A 10,841-nucleotide genomic window follows, 5' to 3' on the forward strand; every position below is an offset into this window, starting at 1 on the left:
AAAGAAAGAAAGAAAGAAAGAAAGAAAGAAAGAAAGAAAGAAAGAAAGAAAGAAAGAAAGAAAGGAAGGAAGGAAGGAAGGAAGGGGGGAGAGAGAGAGAGAGAGAAAGCAAGCAAGCTAAGCAAGCCAAGGGAAGCAAGCCAGTAAGAAACATCCCTCCATGGCCTCTGCATCGGCTCCTGCTTCCTGGCCTGCTTGAGTTCCAGTCCTGACTTCCTTTGGTGATGAACAGCAATATGGAAATGTAAGCTGAATAAACCCTTTCCTCCCCAACTTACTTTAGTCATGATGCTTTGGGCAGGAATAGAAACCCTGAGTAAGACAATACCCAACTAAGACTGGGTCCTTTGGCATCCTTTGTTTTCTCCTTAGCAAGTGTGTCTATTTCCCCTGTATCTGCGTGATAGTATCACAAAATTTATCTTGGCTCAAAAGTCAACGGAGGTCTGTTGGCAGTGCACAGTAATCTTTCAGAATTATATGCACCAATCTGTGGTGTTCAGCAAGCCATTTTTCCAAAATGGTAAGTACCCAAACTGAAGAAATGCCACGCACTCATTTACCAAGAATACACCAAAAACAAGTTCTGTGACAATTTGAAAGGAAAGGAACAGTGGTTTTAGTTCCCGTTATTATATTGGCAAAGGATCCGAGAAGAGCAAGGCTCACGCTCTGCTTTAAGGTGGAGGGTCTTTGACGCCAAAGACTCAAAGGTAATGCTGGACTCCAAACTCAAAATGAAAACAATGAGCTGGAGTGAGGCAGGTCAAGGCAGCACTCAGAGAAGCACCTGGACATGCACTGAAGAGGTCATGGACCAGGGGCACCATAAGCCGCATGGATCTAAAAGGCAGAAGACAGCATAACAGGGACTGGTGGGATCTGTATACCCAGGCACCGGAATGGAAGACACTAGAAAAACTTTAGGAAGGAGAGAGGTATGATTTTGTACTTTAGAAAAACGTCCTTGGGGGAATCCAGAATAAGGGATGAAGACGAACAATTATTGCAATAATCCAAGGAAAAAATAACATGAGAACCAGAGCAGTCAGCACAAGACTTGAAAGTGGAGACTGAGTCAAAACACAGTGGGATGCTCAAGCGCGCTACTGTGGTCTGTGCTGGAGCAGTCAATCAGAGAAAACACAAATGTTGAATGTTATAAGGGATAAGAAAGAAGCCCTCCTGTCTGGAACATGGGCCAGTGGTGCAGTGCTCTGCCTATCATGTGCAAAACCCCGGGTTTGATCACCAGCACCAAAAACCTAGTTCATGTAAGAAACCAATAATAATAATAATAATAATAAATAAGGCCAGTTACAAAATGATGGGTATGACAAACCTGTCTAAGTTGAGGTCCCCCAAAGGAGAGAGACTGGATGTATAGTGAGCAAGTTGAGAGATCCAGAAAGGCTGGCTTGTGTGCTGGCTGTTCCCTTCCATTCCTTGATCCCTATTTCACTCAATATCCTGCTCTCCTTCCCAAAAGGAATTCCTAGGCTCTCTCTGGGTTAAGTCAGTTGGAGGCAATAGCAGGAGAGTGGAGGGAGAGAGGACAGAGTTCATTACATCTCTCTCCCTTCAAGCTCAGTCCTCATGCAACCGCCTTTCCAGTCCTAGAGAGTCACATCAGTAATTACTGTCACACTGGCCTCCCCATTCTTTTCTGACCTTGGGAAGTTTCCTTAACTTTATTTATGCCTCCACAGATTCTCTTTTGTAAGCCACCCCCCCCACACACTTTTTGGAGTTTTTTGATGATGCGTTGCATGTATATTTTTGTGTGCACATGAGCAGAAGGCAGAAGGAGGTATCAGCTTTCCTGGAGTTGGACTTATAGGCAGCTGTGATCGACCAATGTGGTTGCTAGGAAGCAAACTCAGGCCCTTTGCAAGAGTAGCTCTGAACCACTAAGCCATCTGTAAAGCCTCTTTTCAGAGCACCAGTTCCTTCTTGCCTTCATTCTAATGGGTGTGAAGGGTTTCATGGCAATCTGTGATAAAGGCTTTCCCAATTTTTCCCTCTGCTGTTTCACTAGGAGATGCGGCCATATTTATCTGCTGAGGCAAAAATGTTCCCATCATTTTGTTGCAAAAGCAATCTAAGGAAGCTGAGTGATAGGCCCTAACTCATCACTATCCGTCTCATCACCGTGTACATCATGACTGATTCAGGAGATGAAACAGCACGGAGCTGTGGAGGTGTCGAGGGTCGAGGTCACCATACATCAGTAGAATCCCGCATACTTGCAGGATTAACACTGTCTGAATTCCAAGAACCAGCTGAACATGATCAAGATAAGCTACAGTCCGTATTGTAGACTGAGGATTGGCAGACAACCACAGCAAACCACAGACTCACGGGTAAGTGCTTTCATATGTGTTATACGGGACTCCTTAGCCCAGCCTCACAGCCAGGCCCAGCTGCTTGTTTCTGATGGCCCCTGACCTACCTGTGACCTCCTCAGAGTCTTTCTGTAAATACCCTTTCTAAGCCCCCTCCTCACCAAGTTTATGGTGCCAAGTTCCTATCCCCATACCTTATATTCCAATTTGTGTGCCTATGCTTTTTTTCTTTACATGTTATTTTCTGTCTTGTTAGATGGTGAGTTCTGCCATAGCAAGGGACCACATCTAGGGCATAGAATGTACTTAGAAAATATTTTCTAGCGAATAAATATTGGACATGCAGGTGGCACTGAGAGCCAAAAAGGGAGGCAGGGGAGTTGAAGGTCACTAGTGTGTCACTGTCCTGTTTATACATATGGACCCTTTGTGGCCTTGTTTGTAGTCAAAACATTATCGTAGCTGGACCCTTTGAATGTCTTCAGGGATGCTGGCCTCCTGTAAGAGTAGAAATCTCCCTAGTGAGCAGGGCTGGAGCCTGCATGTTTGCCTTGCCTTGCACAGCTTTCGGCACTGCCCCAAGCACAGATAGGAGCATCATAAATATTACTAAATGATGATGACACCAGGGATGATTTAGTACCTCCTCGTGGGTGGAGACAGACCTTGGGCCACAAACACACTTCGAATGCGCATTGCCTCGCCAATCATCTGACCCAGAATGTTTTCAACAACCCAGCTCATCTGTACCAAGAGTGAGACACATCCAGATGACAGGGTCCCCAAAGAATGCCATTTTCAAAGCTGAAAGTTTATTATCCGGGGGTAAATGGAATCTTCGTCTTCATGATACTGTGAGAATGGAAGTTAAAGACAATGAAGGTCTTTCCCTGGGAAACACCAGGTTTATTTGCGAACAATTAAAGTTTGGATAACGCGTCAGTTTCAAAGATGCCCATTCTGAAATACCAAGGGTTAAGTGGATCATTGTCCATCCCTCCAGCATTCACTGTCACCCTGGCGTTTGTGGGTACAAACCTATGGTTTCGTTTACTTAATTATTGCAATAACGACAATGATCATAACAACAAGTGATTTGGGAAAACCACAAGAAGACCAACCTGCACTTGTTCCGCAGGAAGAAAGAGGCTTATCAAGTGTCCATCATGAGAACCCACAAGGGAGCTACCCAGCAGATCAAATACCCAAAGCAAATCAGCACGTCAGAGCCCCACAGAATCCTGAATCCCAACCAGCAAGCATGAATAATCCTTTTACACGGTCACTCACGTATCAGAACAGGCCCATTGTGCCTCTCTAAGCAGGGCCTCTGGCTTCTGACTGAACGGAGGTTTTCTTGGGAAAGTGGATAAAGTGAAATCAAGAGCTCCTGGGACATTTCCACGAGAAAAGAGGACAAATGGTTTCTGTGGTCAGAATGAAACTTCCCACTCCTGGCCCTGGCTCCCTAAGCTGTTGGCTACCCCACAGGAGAGCTAGGCGGAGTTTCCAACCGCTCCGGCTGGCACCCTCTGGATCCCCAAGTGAGTGTATCAGGAGATACAGGGTCAAATCCTGCCAGTTTCCAGTTAACTGTGGGACCCAGCACAAGGCTCTTAACTCTCCTGATGACTGGCTCATCATTAACAGATCGAGAGCAATGACTGATACACGTTCCAAACAACAACAACAACAACAACTATTGTCAGGATAAGTGGTATATATGTAAATTCTGTCTAAATTATAAAATTGGGTTTAAGTAGAATCCTGTGATATCAAATAAACTACATAATGCCCTGGATCCTTTCCCTGGGAGCCTGAGCCATATGGCATCCACTCACACAGATACATACGTACACACAAATAAAAATTAAAAATAATAAAATAATTCTCTTTAAAAAAAAAAAAAAACAAAACGATTTCACTCACAACAGGATCAACATGTAACAAGAACCATGAGGTACCTTCACGAAAAACTTCAAGTTTATATGTAAGACACTCAAGAAAGGCTACTTCGACATATACCCATGGACTGTGAGAGCCGATATCATTAAAATGCAGTCCTCCTGAAATGGACCCATAGATTCAACACGACCTCAGTCAAGGTCTCAAAGGGCTCTGGTGTAAAGAGACATATCATTTTAAGACATGTTTGGTAACAGAGAGGCCTACTGGATACATATGTACTAATTAGACAAGGAGTAGAAATGAAGGGAGGGCTGGCCTGATTTCAGTGTGGTATATCTGTGAAGATCAGCAAAATGGATAAAACAGGATAAAAGAGATGAATATCTCCAGTCAATTTGTAACAATAAAATCAATACTAGTCAGGGGACAGGAAATTCCTCCAGGTAACAGAGTTGGAGCAAGTGAGCATGGGAAGAGATAGCCCTCAACTGTTACTCCACAGCACACATAAAAAGGAACCAAAAAGTAAGGGCTCAATGGGAGTGACCTTAGCCAAAATGCCCAACATTGGGGAGCAGGGACTTGAAGAGTCCACCTCCAGTAGATAGACAGGACCTCAAGTGAAGGGATAGGGCTACTAACCCATAGTCATAAATGTTAAAACTTTTCAAAAGAAAGACACAGGGAAAATATCTTTTTAACCTTAAGAGTGTTGGACAGCATTTTCTTCTGAGAACCATCCCATCTTGGGGGGAAATAAATAACTCAGTGGCTTCAGGAGTCCCTGACACTGGCCAGGTACACTAGGCCCCTCCCTCCACAGCATATATAAGCTGTAAGGACTGTTGAGAGAGTCTCAAATAAATTGAGCTTTTTAGACGAAGCTCAGATCAGCCAAGTCACTGGAAGAAACAGGTCATTCAGCGACTACTCAAAGAGGCTCAGACCATCTGAACTGCTGGAAAGGACACTGCCCAGCCTAGTGAGCTACCTGCAGGCTGTGCAGGGAATCCTGGTTTCCAGCTTTCATGAGCTGTCGCCCATGCTGGGGAAGGCTTTGCATGATGCGGCTGTCTTTGAGTCATTTCTGCCCCTGTAAATAACTCCTCACCCTAATTCCTATAAGCAACCCCAGTAAACCTGTTTCCCCCGTTGAACTTCGGTAGTGTCCTTACTTTGGTCTGCCTTGAGTTCCTTACTGGGGGGGGGGGGGGGGTAGATGTTTGCGCATGTCTCCCAGGAATAGTATCACACAACGAGAGTAGGCAAATGTTTCTCAAAGAAGTCAAAAGCCTTTATAGTAGCAACATAGTTAGTGAAGGATAAGAAAAAATTAGCAAACTGGGTTTAATAAGAATTCAGAACTCTGCCCATTGGAAGGCATGCACTGGAAAATGGAAAGCAGAAGCTGAGGAGATAGTGCAAGTCAGTCGAGTGTGAGCCCAAAATTTGTGTTAGAAAGCTGAGTGTGATAGCAGATTGGTAACCCCAGCCCTGGTGTGGCAGAGACACACAGATCACTAGATCACTTGATGATTTCCAGACCAGTGAGAGATCCTGTCCCAAAATTGAAGTGTGGCCATCATCTGAGAAATGATACCCAAGGTTGACCTCTGGCCTCCATACACACACACACATATGCACACATACACACACATGTGCACACATATACACACACATAGAGGGCTGGGGGGCAAACTACAGGCAGGGAAAATATAAACAATACTATATTTGACAAAAGGCTAATCATATATATATATATATATATATATATATATATAATCCAAAAATCAATAACACAAAAGACAGTAACCCAGTTTAAGTACATGCAAATACCCTTTGAATGAATACCCAATGGAAGAAGGTAACAAGGGGCTGGTAAGCTTACAAAATCATTCAAAATGGTCAGTTATTGTGTAGTGAGATTTTTAAACTACAATAAAATGATATCTAGCACACAATAGAATGACCATAGTTAAAAATCTGTCCCAAGCCCCTGATATCAGTAAGGATACGATTAAACTATGATCCCTACATTTCTGAGAAACGCGTATGGTAGAAAACAGTTTTCAGCTTATTGAATGTACAACTATCCTAAAAATCAATATTTATTCTTAGGCATTTACCCTGGCATGATTAAAATGTGTCAACAACAGCAACAACAAAACCCTTAAATAGCTACCAGCTGCAGAGAACCCAGCTATCTATCAATGAGAATCTGGAAAATCAAATGGTGATATTATTACATATTAATATACTTCATAGCAAGGAGAGATGTGCTTCTGATATATGCAACGATAAGGATAAGTTAAAAAGGGACTCATGGAGGGTGACATGCAGAGGATCCCACCCATGTCTAGTTTAAAATAGGCAGGCTTCAATAGTGGTAGAAACTATGGCAATGGCTGTCTGCAGGAACCAGAAGAGGTAGGAGAGTTTGGGGAATTCTGGGAACAAGCCACACCTTTGTCTTAATGGTGGCTAAATGCATGTTTACCTCCAGACTTTATTCACTCTCAACTTTATACATTTTACAGCATATAACTTTTACAATATGAAGGATTGAAAAGTAACATCACAAGAAAATAGTCACACCATCTAGAAGGTGGAATTCTGTAGGACAGCCCAATCAGCCAGATCTCCAAATATCTCTGCCAAAGGACAGGAATTGTGCTAAATAAGAACACCTCATGTCACAACCAGACCTAATGTGTGGTCTTGGATAGGTGTTTTTGAAAACAAGAATGTAGCTCCGTGGCAGAGAGCTTGCCTAGCAGGTTCTAGGCTCTGGGTTTGATCAAATCCAGGTCCCACTTCAAGGGCCCCCAGAATGAACCTCCTGTGGGTGTTCTCTGTCATTTCGTTCTTACAACCAACCTGCGGTGTAGCATCCCTGTTTCAACTCACCAGATGAAGATGGAAGCTGAGTCCTGTATATAACACAATCTGACCTCAAACTCCCTGCTCTTTTCGTTTTACACACACATATAGATATACATACATGTATATATATATATATATATATATATATATATATATATATACTTACCTTCAGATTCAGGAAGACTACATATTTATGAGATATTTACTATGTTTTAATGAAACGCATATGGATGAACAAAACGTATCAAATGAAACAAGCCAACAGCAATGAAATCTGTAGTAAAGGAATAGACAAGCACCTCTGGTGACAGAAAGCATGATGCCATCCATACCTCACCACAATTTATGCAAGGATGACACTGTTAGCATCCCCATATTGCAGATTTTAAAAAGAACGACATAGAGATGAAAGAAGAAAGAAGAATCCAGCTCAGACCACTTGAATCTCATGCTGCTATATCACACCACATCCTGAAGTCCCCAGGCTGTCACCAGACTAGCAGTGGATCAGGGAGAAAGTCACCCACAGAGGGGCCATGGCTCAGAGGTTTATAATGTGCTACATGTTAGTAATGACCCTGCTTACCTGTCCAGAGCCGTGCTGGTTGGCATACTCCTCCCAAACCCTCGAACCCCCATCTGACGGAAATACGGAATGCAAGAGAGGTTGGCAGCGATGATGGCGAGAGAGTCTGAGGGACTCACAAAGAAGCCATTTTGGCCAAGGATCATATAACGGTCCTGTGGGGGAGGAATGTGTGAAGATTATCACTAAGGAGCATCTGGTCTTCGTACCCAGCTTCCATCATGAACACAAGCCACTCTCCTGCCACTGAAACAGCCTCACACAATTTGAATTGGCCAAAGGAAGTGTGAGAAACCATATAAACCCCTCAGGGGCCTAGAATCTTGATACAGCTGGAATTAGGTCCACTTGCTGAGATGTGTGCACAGCTCCTTCATGCTTCAGTGACTCCCACAGACTCAATCCCTTCCTCCCCCCACATGGACTGGAGAGTGGTAGTAATTGATAAATAGCCGGTCTCTTAACGTGGTACTTTCAACAAAGCCAGCAATACATGAAAATTTATCGCCTGGCTGGTTTTTTTTTAAAGAAATAATTTCTAAATAACATCCATCAATCTGAAACTATGAAAAGCTGTGGCTGTTGCATGGTGTTATCTAGCATTGAACGGCAGTGCCCCACCCACAGGATCTCCAGTCTCTGGTTTCTGATGTTTCTTCATCACGTGATGAGAGGGTCAGCAGACTGGAAACCCTCTCACTCACCCCATCAGCATCAAATGCAGCTCCAAATCCATATTCTCCCCCCTTCATGGCTTCCAGGAGGGTGGTTGCATAGGTCAGGTTTGGGTCCGGGTGCTGCCCTCCGAAGTCTTCTAGTGGGACACAGTTTATTGCGGAGTTGGCTGGAGCTCCCAGTTCATCACACAGAACTTTTCTTACATAGGGTCCCATAACTTAAAAAAAATAGAAGAAAATATAAAAATGCCTGAAGAATATTCTTCCCTGGGTGTTTTTCTTCTGATAATAAAAAGATAACAATTCACTTAATAGCCCAGAAGAAGAAAACTTTATACAGTCATTTTTTAAAGGCACAATATGAAATAAGAATCCTATCAGTTACCATATATTGATCATCTACCATGTGCCAGAGGCTCTGCTGAGCAGATAAAAGATGTCAATCATCCAAAAGGATGAAATTTTTTCCTTATGATTTCATAAAACACTGCCTTAAAGAAATCAAGTATGTAATAATGATTTATTACCTGCTGTGTTTCATGTATTAAGCACTTCAACTGAGTATATGGAAAGCACTAAAGGGCACTAGCACAATTCCCTTTGCACAACTGTTGTAATGTTGCCAAGTAAGCATCCAGATCCCAGAGGCTTTATATGAAACAAGGCACCTCTTGCAAAACAATGACCACTAAGCAGGAATAGGAAGTCCATGGAGCAGAAGACCTAACACTGAACCCCTATGTTAAGAACTCAAAGGATCAGATTTAAGAGGGTAAGATGCATGACCCCTACATTCCTGGGCTTTTATCTAATAGTGAAGTAAGTCCAATGTACAGATGGAGAGGTGAGATCAAAAGGGAAATGTCTAATTGGACTCAATGACTTAAGGAAACAATATTCATGGGTGAGACTTCCCAGAGAACACAGTGTTTTAAATAAGACTTGGAGGAACAATACCAATTTGAGAGGGGTCCTAATAGGGGGACCATACAAGTGGAAGCCATTAAAATCAAGGGAGGGGAGAGCCTGTGATAGGATCACCATGCAATCCTGCCAGCTGAAATGTACATGAGGTCACACCATACACATCTCTTGTCTTGTGACCTGGTTCCCATGTCCCCTTCTCTAAAGGAAGCATTGGGTTTCTTTTGAAAACACACATCTTTCTCCAAATCAGCCCATATGACTATGATCGATATAGCTAAATTCCACTTTCCCCATGGCTAGGGAGGTGACCTACATCTGACCATCTGTTCCCCAGCCCTCAGTCAAGGTGACCGATTTGAAGATGGACATATAGTAGGAGCCAGGCAATGAGACGCAAACACAAAAATTCAGGAAGAAGGAAATGTCTTTTTCCTGGGCCAGATTAGGCTAAGGACTTGAAAGAGCTTTTCCTGGAGAGCTGGATCAGCCTAAGAAGTGACAAAACATCCCAAGAACAGACCCTCCAAGCAAAGCCCAGGGAGGGTCAGACTCAAGTGTGCTCAAGGTCCCAAAAGATACTCAGCATGCCGGGCAGCCAAGGATCATCAAAATCTTGTGGACTGCATGAAACATGAGTCTGAAATAGACAGCAGAGAGAACCTTCTTCACACAGGGAGAATGAATGGTGGAGCAAAATGTCTGAAACAGGAAAGACTGACACTACGGAGTGCTGCTGGGAATCAGAGACACCAAAGCCCTCACCACTGCTGCTGATGTGTGCAACCGGAACTGCTACTTTGGATAACAGCTGCGTTCTTATGTAGTTCAGGAGATGCTTGCCATCAGACTCCACAATCCTGCTGCTAGAAACTTTCCCAAAACAAATGGAAACATACATTCCCATAAAAACGTGTTTGTGACTCTTCATAGCACCTTTCATTGTAATAGCCAAACACCATGGGCACAGAGGCTAATTTCCATCAACCAGCAAATAGACAACATGTGGTACGTCAATAAAATGGAATAGTACTCAACAGTCACAAAGCACAAGAAGGGGTATGTGTGCCAAAAACACTGCTTTACAAAACACTGGGCCGAATGACATGTGAAGCAAAAGACTACTGAGTTTGTTCTTTCATTTGTATGACTTTCCAGAAGAGGCAGGAAAATGAAAGCAGAGAGATGAACAGCTGCCAGGGGCTGCTGAGAGAGGTAAATGGTTGACTATAAAAATGTTGTAGGATTTTCCCTGTCCAATCATATTAGGACAGCAAGAGGCCTGTGATTGGAAAGGAAAAAGGGAGGCAGAGCTAAGAGTTGCAGAGAGAAGGGAGTGCCGTGGGAGGAGAAAGTGGAGAAGGCAAGATGGTGGCAGACGAGAACCAGCGTGTCTTTAGCCAGCCGCAGGTGGTTATATCATAAGGTTAGAATCATTAGGATAAAGCTTTTATCATTATCAGTTGGCTCTGAAATTATTGTATTGGCATCTTGTAAATTGTGATATTATTGATACAT

At 43.3% G+C, this 10,841-nt stretch overlaps 1 protein-coding gene across 1 annotated transcript in view; it reads right to left on the reverse strand.

The window, feature by feature from the left end:
- Positions 1 to 10,841, reverse strand: part of Pgm5 (phosphoglucomutase 5) — a 174,166-nt gene that overhangs the window by 128,585 nt on the left and 34,740 nt on the right. The window contains exons 5-6 of the mRNA XM_021152015.2: positions 8,427 to 8,617; positions 7,723 to 7,877 (exon numbers count right to left, since the gene is read on the reverse strand). Coding sequence (XP_021007674.1) covers positions 7,723 to 7,877; positions 8,427 to 8,617 — 346 coding nt within the window. The remainder of the gene's footprint in view (positions 1 to 7,722; positions 7,878 to 8,426; positions 8,618 to 10,841) is intronic.

The sequence above is a fragment of the Mus caroli genome, chromosome 19 (assembly GCF_900094665.2).
Source record: "Mus caroli chromosome 19, CAROLI_EIJ_v1.1, whole genome shotgun sequence".
Taxonomy (NCBI): domain Eukaryota; kingdom Metazoa; phylum Chordata; class Mammalia; order Rodentia; family Muridae; genus Mus; species Mus caroli.